Raw genomic sequence first — 20,443 nt, 5'->3', positions numbered from 1 at the left:
CTCTCTCTATAAATAAACAAACAAACAAATAATTTTTTTAAAGAAAGCCAGTCAAGCTTAAACATTTTCAAGCTATTCCTTTAAAGTAATGAGACAGTTCTTTTATTTTTTATTTTGAAACTATTTTCAGGTAACTTCGTTTTGTAGCTTTGTCATAAAACTGCTCTAAATATTATGGTAAGACCATCAGTAATGTTTTACACAATGTAGAAACATTTGCACAATTATAGACACTCCTAAAATGACTACTTTTTAAACAGTGAGGATTCATTTGTGTTTGTGTATGTGTATTTGTTAAGCACTTAAATTGTATTTAATGTTATCTTAATGCAGTTATGACTGAAATAGTGACAAATATTTAAATTTAGTAGCAGTGGAGTTGGTTATACTGTATTTTCTTTTTCCTTGGAATTTATATAATTTATAGTAGAATTAATTTAAGTGAAACTTTATTAGAGGTAGAAATACAATTAATTACACTAAACTCTCAGTGTCCACATTTATTTACTACCCATTGCATAAAATGTCAGTATTACTATGGTAGAGTCTTATTCTGTGTCTTCGTTGTAAGGAAATATTACTTTTTTTAAAATAGTGAAACCTGAAAAAAATAGACAAGGATATAGGAAGTATGTGTCATAGTAAAGACACACTTTTACTGAAGCTTTGTAGTGTTTATATTCTGTTTCAAGATCTTGAAGTTTGATTTGCCCTGTTTAAGACTTATTGATATAAAGCAGGAAATGGAAAGTAGAGTTATTTGGATTTAAACTTCAAATTGGTTTTGAATATTTTTCAATAAACAAACAATAAATATTGATTGTAAATTGTATGGTCATTTGTATTTAAATGGAGAATTCAGATTAATTTTTGTTTAGAAATGGATAAAACGCAGGTATCTGAGATGTTACTTCTGAAGTACTTTATATTTTTAACCTATTACAGATAGATTCTTATTTTTAATTCCAGTTTTATATATTTAAATTCAATGAAAAGGTTTACCAAACCAGTTCAACAATTAAAATGTTGAAATGCTACACTTAGAAAGTTAGTGCTATTGTCATAAATAATAAGAAACTAGAGCCATTTTAGGAAAAAACCTACCTAGCTCAGTATGTTTTTCCAGGACATTATTTGTTAGAAAGTCTTTTTGTAAACTATATGATTGTTCTAATTAGATTCTCTTTTGGTAGATTATATTGAAAAAAGCTTACCTTTTTTTTCTTTATCTACTTTGTTCAACATTCTTAAAATGTATCCATTTTAATTGGACAGTTGAGTTTTAACAGCTGTAACCTACACCCTAGCCCTGCCAATTTTTTTCCTCTTTGTAGTCAATGCCCCTACTGCACCCTGGCCAGCTTTCTTTTGCCATATAATAGTTGTGCCTTCAAAAAAAAATTTTTTTTTCTTGTGGTATAATTTACATACAATAAAGTACATGCTTTCCTGGTACCAAAATACTTGTGTTACTTCATCACTAAGGACATTGCTTTGCTTTGAGATGTGGAGTGGTATTCAGTGGCCCCCAACCTTTTTGGCACCAGGGACTAGTTTTTCCATGAGTGGGCATTTGGGAGTGGGCAGGAAATAGAGATGGGGTTGGGGGGCAGGAGGCAGGGTTGGAGGGAACAGGAGGTGGAGTTCAGGCCAGTGACCACAGCGTAGGGAGTTGGGGACCCCTGGTGTATAGTGATATAAGTCTTGGAGAAGAGATTTGATTCCATAGTCTTAAGTTTACATGTAATTTGTTAGAAAATTCAGAGTTAAGGTATTGCAATACCTTTTATAGATAGAATGTTTTGTAAACAAGCATAATTAAAGTATGACAATTTCACTTTCACTGTTTGGTGACTTGTATATGCTGAAGTTTGAATTTTAAGAGGCTGCTTGTTTTCACATGGATAAATTTCTAGTGTCTTTGCCTGAAGATACTCATTTTTTTAATGAGTTGTTTTTCTATTTTAGTTACAGATTCTTTCTCCTCCTTTTTCCTTCTAACTTCCTTCTCCTTCTCCTCCTTCTTCCTAGAGTATTAGACTTAAGTGCAGTGATACTGAACTGAAAATATGCTTTAAACTAGCATTAATATTATTTACATAAAATAATGTAATTTTAGTAATTAAATCAGTATAAAAGCTTAACGAACTTGTGCATAAAAGAACATTGCCCAATTGGAATAATGTCAGGGGTAAACCAACAGCCCTTTTGGAAATATAATAGATTTTCAGGAAATAGAGCACAGAGGATATAAAATGTCAATGGAAATATTTTCTATAATACGTTGTACTGAATGTTAATGATTCCTAATCTTAATCTTGAAAAGTAACCTAAAACAAGCACTATTTTAGTTGGACGGTTGAGTTTTGTACAGGTGTGATACCAAAAAATGATTAGATATTATTTCACCTCAAGTTTAGAGACTAGGACTAAAATCATGCACAGTACTTTACAAAATAGGAATAGAAAATAATCAGAGATCTAAAATACTTCAGCAGGTTTCAGGGTGGATTATAAACTTGTTGCTCTGATGAGTACCGTCGTCGTCGGCAGCCGTCCGTCTCGAGAGACGATGGTGTAGCTTCTTAAGAGTCTATCTGCACCGCCGAGAATGGCTGTGCAGTCCGACTCGGGAGTGACACGGTATCTGTCTCCTCCCGTGTTGAATCGACATCTTGCGATGACGCTGGAGTTTCCTCTCCAGCGAAGCTGAAGCTACAGAGCCTGGGCAGGGTGATATGGAGGGTCTGCTGTTGCCCATGCAGCAGACCCCCCCTCTCTTCGCAGCTGAAGGGTCCAAGGGAAAGACGGAGTCAATACAGCTTGGCTTCAGGTGCGCCGCAGGAGTTGCCGGTGTTGACTACAACGTCAAACCGCCTTAGGGACTCCGGCTCCGGATTTTCTGTCGGGGTTTACTCCCTTAGCCTTTCCCCTGAAGAGGTATGCCGCAAGGCAGCGGAGGTTTTTTGGAGTCAGAGTTTTCCTTCTCTGATGTGCCCTGACTGGAAGATCGAACCAGTACCAACTCCATCAAAATTAGATAAAGGTATTATTGTAGTGCTAAGTCTAAATATGCCCCAACATCCAGGAGTTCAGTTATTTTCCATTGCACGATTACTTAACACTGGCAAAATCGAGACCTTTTCTTTGAGACATGAACTGTTGAGGTGGCTACAAAAGTGAAAAAGATGCAATCTTCTTCCAGAAGAACCAAGTTCAATAGTAATTATAAAATGTAAATATAATTGTGATGAATGCCATAATTGTGATATGATAAAAATAGTTGAAAAGACAGAGACGAACTGCCTGGTGTTTATAGGAGAGGCTTCATTGAAACAGTGTAAGTGATAGTACTGGAAATAGTACTATAAAGAAGTATAGCCATAACATAGTACTTGTTGGCATCAGAACTTGTCAAATCCTGTCGTTGTTCATTTTGATGACAGAGAAAATGTTTCAGTACTGGGTGCTTGTTTGCCATTCGGCACCCCTCTTTCACAATAAAACAGAGGTCATGCCTAAGTCTCACAGTAGCTCAAGAACAGTTTGGTACTCGTCGGTTTCAGTACTTGTCCCAAGTTCTGGAACAAATTAACAAGTACTGAGGTACCACTGCAGTAACAGCCCTGACTGGTGTGTCTATGTCGATTGGTCATCATCCTGCAAACCAAAAAGTCACTGGTTCAAATCCAGGTCAAGTCACATGCCTGGGTTGCAGGCCAGGTGTCCAGTTAGGGGTCTGTGAGAGACAGCCTCACATATCGATGTTTCCCTCTTTTTCTCCCTTCCCCCTCTCTAAAAATAAATAAATAAAATCTTTTTCTAAAAACTTAACTATTAATAGAAGTTTTCCTCTTTTTAAAAAATTTACTGTTTATTTCTTTGTTATAGGAAGAGAAGTAAAAGTGGTTCAGGACTTCTTAGCCCATATCCTACCATTATTACTTTTTTGTACTTTTTCTATTCAATTTTTATAGCAATCTTGTTAATATATAGGAAAACTTTTGTTTTCTCTTCAGTATTTTTCCAATTTTATTGAGATATAGTTAACATATAAGCTTATATTAGTTTAAGGTATACAACATAATAATTATATGTATACATACAGTGAAATGATGACAATTTAACATGTTATCTCGCATAGTTACAATTTTTTTCTTGTGTTGGTTAAGTATTTTTTTATTTAATTCTTTTTCATGTAGTTTTCTTTTTTTTTTTTAGACTGAATCTGGTTATGGATCTGAATCCAGCTTGCGTCGACATGGCTCAATGGTGTCACTGGTGTCTGGGGCAAGTGGCTATTCTGCAACATCCACCTCTTCATTCAAGGTTTGTAGTTGTGAATGCATTTAAGTTAAGGCCTCATAAGTTGGATTTAGTGTTGTATGTTGTGAAAAGAACTTATTTGATAGTTTTTGTAAAGAGCTTTGCTACAATATAATTTATTTGAAGTTGTTACAGAATGGTTTTTAAGGAGTAAAATTTATGACTCATACAAATATAAAATGGACACATGTCAGAGATTTTATTTCATTTATTAATAGATAAAATATGAAGGGGAAAAATTGTTCAAAGGAGAATCTGAAGAATGCCAAAATGATTTTGCTAATATATGTAAAACTGTTCAATATCCACAAATTAGTAACTAGTATCTCTCCACTGAACAAAATTCATTTGCATATCTATGGACAAGAATCATTTACTCTTAGTTTTCTACTACTTAAAGAGTTATAAAATAGGTCAAATGAGATGAAATCAAAGATTTCTTTCTATATGATTAGACAACAACCTAAGGAATTCCATAAGTGCCACCAGTTCCATAGATGACACACACACATATGCCATTTCTTTGAAAGGACATCCAGTGGTATTTTTGCCCATTTCAAAGTCTTCCACTATTTTTCTTCTTCATAATGTCAGTAATTTGAAAATATTAAATTTTACATGAGAAAATTTTCAGGCCTATTTGTTCTTATTTCCTTCAGGCTTCACTATCTAGCCACTGTTAGTCAATTTCAAGTTAATACCTGGGAGTATCACATTGAGCTTGACAGCTCTCCCTATCCCATGGCCCTCATTAGTAAGATGTTGGCCTTAAAAGGTGATGAAATACCAAAGGACTAAATAAATTACTGTTTTGTTAACTTGAATCACATTCCCCTTTTTGTGTTTTGTAGAAAGGCCACAGTTTACGTGAGAAATTGGCTGAAATGGAAACCTTTAGAGATATCCTATGTAGACAAGTTGATACTCTACAGAAGTTCTTTGATGTCTGTGCTGATGCTGTCTCCAAGGATGAACTTCAAAGGGATAAAGGTTAATTAGGCTATTACCACTATTTTTACTTGGAGAATGAATGGATTTAAAGCCTCTTGATCTTAAAGGGTAATGTCTTTAACTGATAAAAGTAATTATAGTCACTTGCTGCAAGCCCCCAATGTAACAGATTTCAGTGTCTCTATAACTTGTGTACTTTAATAACACATCTTAATTAATCTGATTACTCATGCCAGATTCCCTGAAGATTTTTAAATGGTTTTTAAGCTCTTTATTTTATTAAAAAAGAGTATCTGTCATCTTAGTAATATGGGGCATTTTACATGATTGTGTCTAATAAATTTACCCCATGATGATTCTTGAAGACAAGCATATGTTTATGTTAAATCCTCCAAACTAGAATCAATTGATCTCTTTCTCTCTTTCTTTTTGTTCTCACATCCTTTCTTTTATCTTCTCACCTTTCTTTCTCTCCCTCCTCATCACTCTCCCTTACTCTGGCCTTTTTTCATGGAAGATGAAATTAGTAATGCAGCTATATATACATTTTTAAAACAATTTATAATTAGTTTTTTTAAGAGAGAGATATGATCTTCAGTTAACCTAAAATGGGAGTTTTGAACTTTTTCTTTGTTACTGCTGAAGATATTACTGATGGTGTCAACATTTGTTCTTCAATTTTTCTCTTACTTGCCATGAAGGCAAAAATGGACTTAACTTACAGAATTATTACTGAACAGCACTAAGTTAATTCCCAGTATAACTAAGTTCCCATTTTGTGGTCTTATTAAATGTGTTTGATCTGAGTTCAAAGCCTTTTTGTCTTCTCTGTTCTTTGTTTCCTTTTTCTGTGTATTTTGGGATTGAGTATATTTTTATAATTACATTTTTTATCTCCTTGTTATAATTGTTTTTTTAGTGGCTACTTTAGTTTATAGTACACAGATTTAATTTGTCACAGTCTGTCTTCAAGTAATATACCATAAGTACATTTGTCCTTGCCCCATGTTTCTTGGAATCCTTTCAGATGGCTCTTTCCCTGACCTCTGTAGTTCCTTCATTTGTATGTGCTGTCAGTACTCTACTGAATACTCAAGGGGACCTTCTCTCAATCTCCTGGCTTCTCTCTATATACAGCTCTCTCCTCTCTAGCACTCTGCTTTGTAACTCTAGTTGCCTTTGTCTCTCTGGACACTCAGCTCAATTTCCTCACTTCATAGAGTCTACTGGGCTCCTCCTGGGTTCCTCCCTACTCTGCAGCTTGGACTCTCTCTCAAGGCAGTAAGTTGGACAATCATAGAGGTCACATCATTTGTTCTTGCCACTCAGGGATCACTGTCTGTTTTTGCCTAATATACATGTCTTGAAAGCCATTGTTTCATATTTTTTGTGCAGGTTTTAGTTTATGCTAGAGCATAAATTCAGTTCCTTTATTCCGTGTTGGCCAGTAGCAGAAACCCATATTCTTAAAATTTAGACAAGATTAAGTAGTTTTGAAGTTCTTTATGTTGGATACACTTTTTAACATTTGTTGTTTATTTCTCTGAAAATAATGTAGGTGAACTATTTCTCCGTAGTTAAAAAAAAAAAAATATATATATATATATATATATATATATATATATATATACATTTATAATATCTCAGTACTCATGGGACATTGACACCAGCTGATACCATAATCTGCAGATGCTCAAGTCCGTCATATAAAATGGAGTAATATTTGCATGTAATCTACATATATCCTTCTATATACTGTAAATCATCTCTAGATTACTTATAATACTCAATCCAATGTAAATGCTATGTAAATAGTTGTTACAATGTTTAGGGGATAATAACAAAAATTTATGTTCATGTTTAATATAGACACAGCTATTGTAGGCCTAGCTACAAAGTACATGTCAGCAACAACATAACTTTAAAAATATTTTCAGTCCATGGATACAGAGAGCTGACTGCATAAAACATATTTATCAAATTAAACATTACACATCTGCTTTCATTTGCTTGAAAATATTCCTTTAAACAAAATCAGGATATATATAGAATTTATTCCTTGTTTACTTTTAAATGATCCACATCAAAAATATATAGCATTTGAAGGACACAAGTGGTAGCGGGAGGAGTAGAAGTTAGAATTCAGTTGTAACCCATTTGTGTAGAAGATCTGAAAAATGATTTTAAACATTATTCATCAGTGGTAGACTAATGCATTAGTTTGCTAAGCCTGCTCTAATGAAGTACGACAGACTGGGTGGCTTAAACAACAGAAATTTATTTTCTCACAGTTCTGAAGGCTAGAAGTCTGGGATCAGGGCATTGGCAGGCTTGGTTCCCTTTGAGGGCCACAAGGGAAGGAGCTGTTCTAGGTCTCTCTCCTGCCTTGTAGATGTTTGTCTTTTCCCTGTGTCCTACATCATCTTTCTTCTATGTCAGTGTCCACATTTCTTCCTCTAATGAGGACACCAGTTATATTGGAGTAGGGCCCACCTTTATAACCTCATTTTAACTTGATTAACTCCATAAAGTTCCTGTCCCCAAATATAGTTACATTCTGAGACACGGGGAAGTTGGGACTTTGACATACGAATTTCGGGGGCCACAATTTCATCTATAGCAATTGTTTTCTCTATAAATGGTATTTTAAGGAATATTGATGTTTTTAAGAATATATGCTGGATAAAGGTGAACTAAGGACATCAACCTTAGTTTTCTACTTGGAATGTAGATCAGAGTTGCTGACCTAAGGATCTCTATAGGTAACTTTTATTAAATTATCAAAACTAAGTCTGAATTTTAAGAATTACTGCTCTTCAATAAGTGTGTCATTAAAATGATAATAGCAAATCCTTTTTTATTTTAGATGATCATCAGTGTTTTCTTGTAAAATATTTTATCAGAATTGGTAGTAAGGTAGTCCTCACCTGATCCTCCATACTGCCACACATACTACAGTAAAATTTAATTAACCCTTTAGGTCTTAGCTACTCTGGGATTACAGAAGTAGAAGACATTATCTTTAACCTAAATATACCACTTGATTTTAAAAGAAGACATTTGTACCACACTCACCCTTTGAGTGCCCACGTCGCTGTGAGCGACGCTGAAAATTTTCCCAAAAGTGCCAGCGTTGCTCCCAGCGACTCTTTTTTTCCAACGGCTATAAATGTAAATAACAATGGAATAATTTGTATTTTGTGTTTTGTTCTTTTTTTGTACCTCAGGTTATATATTGATAATAGCTTTTTCTCATGTTGATCCAAATTTTGCATTATGCATGGCACTCAAAGGGTTAAAGGAAAGGCTCTTCTATTTATCCGTATCTGTTTTCTCAACTGTACAAGGGGTGTTATATCCTGCACACACAATTGTGACAATTAAAATGAGAATTATACATGTTAGAATTGCACTTAATAGCAAAAAAGAAAACAATAAGTAATAACTGGTATTATTAATGTAGTTAATTTAGATTATTTCAGGGATAAGGAAAGCAGGGGTGTTCAAGATCCAAAAATAGAACTTAACATAACTGATTTGGGTGTTGGTAAGGGAAACCAGTCTGACTGAGATGGGGGACAGTGGCTTCAAACCATGTCATGTATTCCTCAGAGGTGCCTCAGGAATGAACAAGGAGTGCTTGGTTGAGAAGGAAATGGGGAAGGCCACTCTTTTAGGCAGAGAGGCTCTTGTTTTCATCAGTTTTCTATATTGAGTATTGGGCTAGAAAAAGAAGGTTGAAAACCCCTGTTTGGTGTTACTAGGCTATTGGATGGTTAGGGATATAAAAGTGAATTTTCAGTAACCCGGAGTAGGTACTGTACTAATGAGATGAGTGAAAGACGGACCTTTCAGTATTTGTGAGCAGTTAATCTGAGTAATACTGAGTCAAGATCAGGATCTTACCTGATGATGAGTACTGATTTAAAACAGAACAGTGTGCTGTGTTAATGAATTTCTAGAATTGACTGTATTTGAAAATGATTAAGACAGTGAAAATCCACAGAATTTAGGAATCTGATTAATCTCGGGATTTAGGTATCTGCAGAAGTTTCAGCATGGATATTGAAGTCAGTAGTAATTATGAACTTGGAAGAGTCAGAAATTGGTTTCAGCTGGATAGAAATGAATAATAAGTGTTAATAGGTAATAGCAGCTTATGATTTGAAAAAGTTGTTATGGAGGAATAGTGAAGTTTTCAAGTGATGAAATGACAATACAGAATAAAGGTGTTTTCCTTGATGATTTATACCATTTAGTCAGGGGAGGGAATAAAGAATAGGAATGGGCTTTGCACCTATTGGAGAGAAGCTAAAATATATGAGATGTTCCTTGTAAAGCCAAATTACTTCTGAGGTAAAGAGATACAATCAAGAAATTTGGTAGGTTAGAATGAAGATTTTTTCTGTACAAAGAGAGTTCCTCAAAAAATAAGAAAGAAGCCATAAAAACGCTGGATAGAAAGCAGAGGATAAGGTTGCTGAGGTTTACAAACTTGCATTAAAAGTGGAATATATAGTGCAGAGAATTAAAGTATGTTAGGCAGTAGAAAAAGTACATAGAATATAGAGGTATGCAGAGGAAAACACAGGATTTTGTTTTTTCTAGAATTGAGTAAGTTAAAAGGAGTGTCCAGGTACAGACACACTGGGGTGAGTGAAAATAGATGTCACATCTGTAAGTCATTATATTTTCCATGCATATTTGGAAATGGTAAATTTAGGAACTCCTAGAGGCAAGCTAAAGTATCCTCTGCATGGAAATTATACTCTCAGTCATGCTCAGCCCTTGTAGACATCTGATGGAATTAATGAAATTTCCCCAAGGTAGGTAGGAAGACTAAAGGGCAAAATAACTCATATCTTAATACTATCCCTTACACAGTGAGAATAGGTACAGGTTCTATAATAATGTATTAAAGACATCTACAGCATATTTATTGGGCATACCTTGATGATCATTGAAGATACAAAGTTGAATAAGCTCTTATACTCAAAGAATTCAGAATGTATTGACTCAGCTGAACATAAGAATAAACTGATTAATTTCTATTTTCTTTAATCCTAATATCCTTAAATATATTTTATTTAGTGGTAGAAGATGATGAAGATGACTTTCCTACCACACGTTCTGATGGAGACTTCTTGCATAATACCAATGGCAATAAGGAAAAGTGTAAGTAGTATATTTTCCTCCCTCAGCTGGATAAACTGTAACTTTCTAAAGTTATATAATCATTAACTATGTAACAAGAATAATTACCAAAGTGAGTAATTTTTTAATTTAGTCTTTATTGTATTTTTTCCATTACATTTAGTCCCCTTATACTCTCCTCCCTGCATCATTCACCACACTGTTGTCCATGTCCATGAGTCCTTCATCCTTCTTGCTCAATCCCTCCATCCCCTTTTCTCCCCCACACTCTGCCCCACTGTCATCTGCTCTCCATCCATCAGTCTGTCCTCATTTTTCTTGTTAGTTGAGTTTTTGTTCATTAGATTCCACACATGAGTGAAATCATATGGTATTTCTCTTTCTCTGGCTGGCTTATTTTATTTAGTATAATGATCTCTAGGTCCATTCTTACTATTGCAAAGAGTAAAATTTGCTTTGTTTTTATAGCTAAGTAGTATTCCATTGTGTAAATGTCCCTTAGCTGTTTTATCTGCTCATCTACTGATGGACACTTGGGCTGCTTCCAATCTTGGTGGTTGTAAATATGCTGCAATGAATATAGGGGAGCTTATGTTCTTTCAAATTAGTGTCTCGGGTTTCTTCGGATATATTCCCAGAGGGGATCACTGGGTCAAAAGACAGCTACTACACCTACATTATCCAAAAGAGAATGGAACCTTCTTTCCTATAGAAATTGAACTGCATAGTTATAGATTCAAGAATACCTGACACATTAAAAAGATAGATGTACTGTATCAGCCTATCAATAAAGTGATTAGTGGAAATTTACATACTGATCATTGAAATCTGTGAATGTCACTATTCTGCTTATCTCCAAGAATACTGGTCACCAAGGACTAAGTGAAAGTTTACATACTGACAGTTGCAATCCCCAGCTTCCTTCTATAACCTTATTTCCAGAATACCTATCAACCAGACATGTATTTTCTGATGCAAAATTAGAAAGTAACACTGGGGACACTGAATGGACATAGAGAAAGACCTATAAAGAGAGACTTTTGAGGGTCCATCATGAAAAAGCTGTCTTACTACCTTTAATGAATTCCATTAGTTAGAACATCCTGCTAGTGCATACAGAGTTTCTAGTTTCAAACTTTTAAATATGAACAGATAGCCGGATCTCCAGACATTTGAGAAGATCCCCCAACATCTCTTTTTTTTTTTAAAGAGAGACCTAAGACCAACAAATAGAAAGCAGGTTTATTGCTATCATTTAGAGAGAGACCCTACACAAGCTATCTGCATAATTTTTAAAATCATAAGTCATGTTTCTAGTACACTTTGAAGGTCACTGTTTTAAAAATTTCTTTCTCAGTGTTAATGGAAATTAACTCTTGTTCATCACGATAGGTGGAAAGTATCTTTCTGTGATTAACTTCTAGAAGTAAATTAGTCAGAAGCATTGTATATAATATGGTAAAGTAACTAAAACATTTTGTCTTTAAATCTAGTACTATTGATGGTAGTCTGGGATTAGGTTACATTGGTTATCTCTCAAATACTGACAGGGTTTAATACTAGGATCCAACAAATAATTGAAATGAGTCTCACCATTAAGGCCATTATTAAGGATTAGGTCTAAATCACATATTGTGGTTTATGCCAAAGTTTTAAAAATTTAGAACTAGCTAGTCAGCAGTAAATATTATAACAATAGGATTTGGGGGGGGGGGGCGCGGAGGGAGGTAGTGAGGAAGACTTGAGCAAGAGTAAAACTTCCAGAGGAAAGGCAATTAATTTGAAGATTATACAAGAGGAAAAATTTTTGGATAAGAAAACACCTTCCATAGACCTCAAGGGTTTTAGATGGTAGAGGACTGTTTCCTTAATTTTCTGTGAACAAAGTTCTTATTTATGTGTAATGTAAATTTCTTCTGTTATATTCTACACCACCTTAATTTATTGGGTTGGCCAAACGTCCAGGTTTGTTTTGTTTTTGTTTTTTTTGGGGGGCTGGGGGGGTTGTTGTTTGTTTGTTTTTTCATAAAATAGAAAACTTTTTTTATTTTCACCAGTAACTTTATTTATCTGAGTATGTCAGCTGTCTCCTACCTGGTATAATTTTGCTTGTTCTCAATTACTGTCTCAATTTAATCTCTATCAACTTCAACTGGTCTGTCCAACTGTGGAGCATCATCTAATAAAAAATCTCCAGCACAGAATTTCACAAACCACTTTGACATGTTCGATCAGCCACAGCACCTTCTCCATACACTGCTTAAATCTTTTTTTGTGAATCAGTTGAGTTTTTGCCTTTCTTGAAATAATAAAGCATACCATGCCAAAAATGTTATATATGTTCTTCCATCCTCAATATAAAAATAGCTACACAAAAATTCACCAATTTTTATGTTTTTAAAATTTTTTTAAGTATATTTTATTGATTATGCTATTATAGTTGTCCTAGTTTTTTTTTTTCATTTGTCCCCCTCCACCTGGTACCCCCTTCCCTCCAGAATTAACCACCCCTCCTTAGTTCATGTCCATGGGTTATACATATAGGTTCTTTGGCTTCTCCACTTTCTATACTATTAATACCCCCCTGTCTATTTTGTATCTATCAATTATGTTTCTTAATCGCTTTACCTTTTCCTCCATTCTCCTCTTTCCCCATCCTCACTGATAACCCTCCATATGATCTCCATATCTATGATTCTGTTCCTGTTCTAGTTGTTTGCTTAATTTGTTTTTGTTTTTGATTTTTTTTTTTTTTAAGATTTTATTTATTTATTTTTAGAGAGAGGGGAAGGAAGAAAGAGAGGGTGAGAAACAATATGTGGTTGCCTCTCACATGCCCCCAACTGGGGACCTGGCCCACAACCCAGGCATGTGTCCTGACTGGGAATCAAACCAGCAACCCTTTGGTTTCTAGGCCGGCACTTAATTCACTAAGCCATACCAGCCAGAGCTGTTTTTGTTTCTTAAATTCAGTTGTTGATAGTTGTGAGTTTGTTGTCATTTTAATGTTCATAGTTTTAATCTTTTTCTTTGTTAAGTAAGTCCCTTTAACATTGGTGATGCTGATCTCTTTTTGCTTTACCTAGTCTAGGAAGCACTTTATCTACCCTTCGATTCTAAGTGATAGCTTTGCTGGATAGAGTAATGTTGGTTAGGTCCTTGCTTTTCATCACTTTGGATACTTCTTGCTAGCCCCTTCTAGCCTGCAAAGTTTCTTTTGAAAAACCAATTGATAGTCTTATGGGAACTCCTTTATAGGTAACTCCCTTCTTCTCTCTTGATGCTTTTAAGATTCTCTATTTTTAGCCTTTGGCATTTTAATTATGTGTCTTGCTGTGGTACTCTTTGGGTCCAACTTGTTTGGGACTCTCTGTGCTTCTTGGACTTCTATGTCTATTTCCTTTGCCAAATTAAGGAAGTTTCCTTTCATTATTTTTTTCAAATAAGTTTTCAGTTTCTTGCTCTTCCTCTTCTTGTGGCATCCCTATGATTTGGATGTTGGTACCAGTGGCTTCTTATGCTCTCCTTGTTCTTTTGAATTCTTGTTTCTTCATTCTGTACTGGTTGATGTTTATTTTTTCCTTATGTTCCAAGTCATTGATTTGAACCCCAGCTTACTTCCCTTCTTGGTTCCCTTTGGGTTTTTCTTTGTTTCACTTAGTGTAGCCTTCATTTCTTTCCTTAGGCATTTGCCATACTCAGTGAGTTCTCTGAGCAGCCTTATCACCAGTGTTTTGAACTCTGCATCTGATAGGTTGCCTATCTATGTTTAGCTTAGTTCTTTTCTGGAGTTTTGATCTGTTCTTTCATTTGGGCCATATTTCTTTGTCTCCTATATTTTGCAGCCTCCCTATGTTTATTTCTGTGCAATACGTAGAACTACTGTATCTGTTATGTTGTAAAAGGGGGAGTCTTAGTTTTTGTCAGGGCAGAGCAACCCTTTTCGCTGCTTTGTGGTGCAGTATGTGGGGGAGAGGTCAGAGAGGAAACAATGTCACTGGCTCAGCACTCACCCCTTTTTCAGTCACTTCACCCACTTCCTGTATGCGAGTGGCACCCCTCTAGCTGTTGCCCTGGTGATGGTTCTCAGAGTGGATGGGTTTGTGTATGTCCTTAGGACCATGGGGGCCCTCTAAATGGACTCTTCTGCGAGACATACAGTTTTTTCCACCACCCCGAACCCCACTGGTTTTCGCAGTTAGAAGCTATGAGGCTTTATTTTCTTGGCGCTGAAACCTTGGACTGTACAGTCTGGCCTGGGGTTGGGATCACTCCCCAGGTGACCCTCTGGGCTTTTATCCACCACACGTGAATGTGCGACTGCCTGTTTCACTGGCCACAGTCGCTTCCTTGCCACCAGCAGCACCTCACTGCCGCCACCACATCCTCTCCACCCCTCATACCTGTCTGGATTAATATTTCTTCTTTGAATTCTTGGTTTTCAGATTTTCATATAGTTCTAGTATCTGGAAGTTCTCGTTATTTTTTTTGTTTTGAGGTTAGTTGTAATTCTTTTTATGGTTGTGTGAGGGGGTGAAGCATGTATACCTATGCCTCCATGTTGGCCAGAAGTCGGGATTTTCTTTTTAAATGCATGATGTTATGACAGTTGTCACAGTACAGTCTAACAAAATTGTCTCGAATGAAGTTAGACAACTAAGCGCTGCTAGAGCCATTTTTTGAAAAAAATGGAACAGTCTTTTTGGCCAACCCAATGTGTTTCTAGAGACAAAGGGGAAATTTTATGACCTTATAAAGGTCACTCCATCAAAAAGATACAATTATACACATAGTTACATGTAACATCAAAGCCCCAAAGTACATGAAGCAAAATCTAACCAAATTGAAGAGAAAAAAAAGACAATTCAATAGTAATAATTTGAGACTTCAATACCTAACTCTCAGTAATGAACAGAACAAGTTAGAAGATAACAAGGAAATAAAATCCTTAAATAGTATAAACAAACAAACCTAATAGATATCTACAGAACACTGCACCCAGCTATAGGAGATGATGTATCCATCTCAATTGCACATGGAACCTTTAGGGTAGGTCCTGTGCTTGGCCATAAAACAAGGTTTAATTAATTTAAAAGGACTGAAATCATACAAAGCATGTCCTGCCACCACAATGGACTCAATAACGGAAATTAACAAATGTGTGGAATTTAACACACACACATAAATAACCAGTGGGTCAAAGAAGAAATCACAGAGGAAATTAGAAAATACTGTAAGATGAGTGAAAACAAAAATACACCACATCAATATTTATGGGCTGCAGCTGAAGCAATACTTGGGAAATTATAGCTAAGTACATCTGTATTATAAAATTTAAAAAGGGAATTTTTTTTAATTCAATGAAATTATAAGTTGGTTCTTTGAAAAGAACAAAACTAATAAACGTTTAGCTAAACTGATCAAGAAAAAAGGGGAGAAGACTCAAATTACTAAAATCAGAAATGAAAGGGAGAACATTACTATTGACTTTATAGAAAGACAAAGGATTATAGGCAAATGCTATGAACAAATATATACCAGCAAGTTTAGTAACTTAAATGAAATGGCCTAAGGTCCTTCCTGAAAAGACACAAACTATTGGAACTGACTTAAGAAGATTCAGAAAATGCAAATGGACCAGCAATAAATAAAGAGAAATATGAGTAATTAACTTCCCACAAAGAAATGTTGGGCAACAGGAGGCAAAATATATTCTGAAAGCCTGCTCTGATTTGCTAGCTTTCTAAACAATTTCATTATAAGTTGTGAAGAATTATGTTTTCGTTAGAAAGACTTTCAGTGGATAACTTTCTTTTTCAGTGTTTCCGCAGGTAACACCGAAAGGAATTAATGGCATAGATTTCAAAGGGGAAGCAATAACTTTTAAAGCTACTACTGCTGGAATCCTTGCTACACTTTCTCATTGTATTGAACTAATGGTAAAGCGTGAGGAGAGCTGGCAGAAGAGACTGGATAAGGTAAAAATAGTTTTGTTTTTTTCTCTTAAAAAATAATCAGATTTTATTGAAGATTCATACATGAACATTTAAACCAAACTAACTTCTTAGGGGAAAGCCCATTGGGATTGATAGAAGTAGCAGGTGGTACTACTCTTCTGAAACTTTGTGGGCATCTTAACCCAGTTATACTAATGAGATTCACCAGCTAAGTATTCAGTTACTGTACATTATGCATTCTTGATAGGATTTTAATATTAACATTTTAGTAATGCTGATAGTAATACTTTGGAATAGAATTAGTGAGCCATTTAACATTATCCAGCTTTTATTGTGTGATATATGAAGCTGCATTTAAAATATATGAACTAACTTAAACACTAGTTTATGAAGTTAAATATTAATTTATTGCATTCATAGCCAAGTATATTTGCCAAGGTCATTGTGATATCATTCATCATACATTGTATTGTTCACTAAACATTTGCTTCCTATTCACCTTTTCTGACCTTTGTTTAAACTGCAGCACTGATAATATTATAATATGAATATTTAGTTTCTAAGTATGGCTTAGTGAATTTGTTCAGTAGGAATATTTCTGTTTGTAATTCAACATTAGTAAAATAGCAAAACATACCTTAGAGAATTTATTTAGTTCTAGTCCAGTGCTACCATTTTATAGAAGAGGAACTGGGGCCCAGAGACTTGTCCAGAGCTGTTTTAAGTAGCAGAGTTTTCTATATTTTAGTGCTGGTGAATCTTATTCATCAGAGAGTCATATTGCTTACAGTATTTAAAAGTTTTATCAATTTGGGGACTCCTAAGGGCCCATGAGGAGGACTGGGAGTCCCCATTCCCCGTTCCCTATTCCTGTGCTCCCCATTGCCCTTGCTCCTACGGGCCCTTGAGTTGGTTGGGGAGCTGCCTCTCCCCTTCACTCCTCTTCCCCCCTTTTCCCTCAATAAACCCATTGCCTGATCCCTCCCCCCCCCAAAAAAAAAAAGTTTTATCAATTTGAGCAGGACACTAAAGAAAGAAAACAACGTCATCACTGATGTAATGGAAGAATAGCCATAGGATTTGAATATCACTATGTATTTAAGTAGGTCCCCATGTTTAGAAGAAAAGAGAATTGTTCAGAATTATCAAGTATAGTAAGCCTTATTGGCTGACAAAATACATATATGATTTCTTTAAAAACAGGCAATAAAATCATCCATTTAAGGTACAAACATTTCATTATTAGTCTGGAGTCAGACTATCTATATCCAAAGATTTCAACTCTATACCAGTGTGGGTAAATTGAAATTTTAGAAGATTCCCTGTGCACCAAAAAAATATGTATTGAGAAAACAGGACAACCCCTTAGATCTATTAGACTAATGGTTCAAAAGAATCACTTAACTCATTTAGACTAGTTTATTTAAAACTTTGTGTCTTTATTTATTTATTTATTTTTCTATTACGGTTGTCCCACTTCTTCCCCATTGCTCCCCCCCCCTCTGCCCACCCCTTCTCCCGCAGTCATATCCCCACCCCAATTACCCCATTGTTCACATCCATGGGTCATTTATACTAGTTCCTTGAAAACTTTGTGTCTTTAAAAAACTGGCCAAATTCATTAAAATGGAGAAAAAAATGACCAAAAGAAAAACTTTGTGTCTTTAGTCTCTTTATCTCACTTAAGGTATCATCATCTTCAGTCATATCTAATCACACTGCTTAAAAAAATTCTGTTCATTTAAGATGTTTGCTTACAATAACAGACTCAAAAGTGTATATTTTTACGTGCTTTTTCGTTTCCCATAGTCTTTAATATTATTGTTGTGCTATGTGTTTTTATTTTATTTATTTTTTAATTAAGATATGTTAATACATATGGTGAAGTGAACCAATCTTAAGTGTATTGCTTGGTGATTTTTGTACATCTGTACATACCACTGTAACCACCTCTCAGACCAACATATAGAACTTTTATAGTACCCCAGAAGGTTCTTTCATTCTGCTACCTATTCATACCACCACCTCAAGAGGTGACTAGATCTCACTTACATAATCATAGATTAGTTTCTGTTTTTTCTTGTACATCATATAAATTGAATCATACAGTATACACTCTTGTGTCTATTTCTCCCCCCTCAACATTGACTGTGAGGTTTATTCATGTTGTTAGATTTAGTGGTAGCTTATTCTTTTTTATTGTTGTGTAGTATTTCATTTTATGATGAATTTTCATCATATGGCTTCAGTTTGATTATTTGTGTTTCCTGTTGATGGACATTTAGATTTTTATATTTTGGCTATTGCGAATAAAGCTGCAGTGAACATTGTTGTACATAACTTTTGGTCAACATATGCACTGATTTTTCTAGCATGTAGGAGGTCTATACAGAGAGTATCCAGCCATGTAATATGGAAAATAGAGACATTTACTGAAGAAGATAGAAGAAACATTGTACATAGGACAGTAATGCCTTAGTCTCCTTCAAAGTTATGACCTTCTTAAGGAAATCTGGTTCATTGGTAGCGGTTTGAATCAAGTCATTAGCAACTGCAGTATGAAGTTTCTTCTGCTCTGGTAGCAGAAGCCAGGGAATGAATTTTGCCACGACACATTTCATGCCAAGATCCTGTATCAGAATCTCAGACGCAGTAGTTTTTGGAATCCCTAGATCGGCCTTAATTCTCGCACTGTCAGTTGTTGATCTTTGTTGATTGCAGCCCATACATGTGCAACATTCTCAGGTGTTCTGCTTGTTACAGGCCTTCCAGAACGTGGATCACTTTAAACAGGTTCTTCACCAACTTGAAAACATTTGTGCCACACTTTTATTTGCACTGCACTCACTGCATCATCCCCGAAAGGCTCTGAATCATCTGAATAGTTTCCGCGGAATGTTCAAGTTTAGCACAAAATTTGATGCAGATTCATTGCTCTGCTTGCTCATTTTGAGTGCAACAGTTGCATAGTACACATACTCAGTGGCATCTGCTGCCCCCACTGACTAATACAGTGAAGTCATCATTGTTCATGCATGCGCATTCCAGTCCACTCTCCTTGGCTGCCAGGTTACATCAATGTCATGCAAACCATTCTTGTTATATTAAACAATGGCCGGACATTTTCTGGACAGACCTCATACGTAGAAGTAAGATTATTGATTCACGGGGTATATGCTTAGCTTTAGTGGATACTGACAAACAGTTTTCTAAAGTGGTTATATCAGTTTTACCTTGGCCATGGGACTCAGTTGGGGCATCATTAGCGCACCAAAAAATGTTGCCAGTTCAGTTCCTGGTCAGTACACATACCTACGCTGTGTGTTTGATCCCTGACCAGGGCACATGCGAGAGGCAACCAGTTGATGTTTCTCACATCGTTTTTCTCTCCCTTCTTTTCTCTTTCTCGAAAATCAATAAAAAGCATATCCTTGGGTAAGGATTAAAAATAAATAAGTAAAGCGGTTGTATGAGTTTAAATTCCCAGCAATGATGGAGGAGAATTCCAGTTGCTCTTCACCCTTGTCAACACATAATACTGTCAGTTTTGTGTGGGTTTTTTGTTTTGGTTTTTTCTTAATTTTCAGCCATTCTGGTGGATTTGTAGTCCCATTTTTTCTCGCGTATACTATAAGCACTTAATCCTTGGATTAATGAACTAATTCATTTTTTTACAGTAGCTTTATTTCAGAGAGGGTATTTGGAAGTATTTGAGGTAAGGCATTTGAATAAAGGCATTAGGTTCTTTACAAGCTTGTTAGACTTCAGTATCAGATTTGACACAATGAGCCCATTATTGTAGAAATAAGTGTGAAATTGGTGCCAGGGCCAGCTTTTTTCTTTTTAAGTGCTGACCTTGGGTCTTTAACCTGTTAGAGCTGTAGAGTATCTATTAAAGGAGAAAGTTTATAAAAATGTAAGCTCTTTTTCAGCTCTAAAATAGTTTTAACCAGCAATGGGAAAGTACAAGAAATTTTGTTACTGAACACAAAATGGGGAGTTTTATCTGCCTGACACCACAAAAGCGAAACTCATGAAGTGGATGCTGTTGCAAA

The 20,443-nt window shown here is 35.4% G+C and overlaps 1 protein-coding gene across 4 annotated transcripts in view; it reads left to right on the top strand.

Annotated features, from left to right (window-relative positions):
- The window catches only part of CERT1 (ceramide transporter 1), a 94,577-nt gene that overhangs the window by 44,081 nt on the left and 30,053 nt on the right, over window positions 1–20,443 (top strand). For all 4 annotated transcript variants that reach the window (XM_090276395.1, XM_090276394.1, XM_090276393.1 and 1 more), the window contains 4 exons: window positions 4,222–4,329; window positions 5,178–5,316; window positions 10,369–10,452; window positions 16,252–16,409. In XM_090276395.1, the coding sequence (XP_090132521.1) occupies window positions 4,222–4,329; window positions 5,178–5,316; window positions 10,369–10,452; window positions 16,252–16,409 (489 nt within the window). The remainder of the gene's footprint in view (window positions 1–4,221; window positions 4,330–5,177; window positions 5,317–10,368; window positions 10,453–16,251; window positions 16,410–20,443) is intronic.

The sequence above is a fragment of the Furipterus horrens genome, unplaced genomic scaffold, assembly GCF_987537825.1.
Source record: "Furipterus horrens unplaced genomic scaffold, mFurHor1.1.pri manual_scaffold_5, whole genome shotgun sequence".
NCBI classification, from domain to species: domain Eukaryota; kingdom Metazoa; phylum Chordata; class Mammalia; order Chiroptera; family Furipteridae; genus Furipterus; species Furipterus horrens.
The sequence above is the reverse complement of the archived record's forward strand: the minus strand, read 5'-3'. Positions and strand labels throughout refer to the sequence as shown.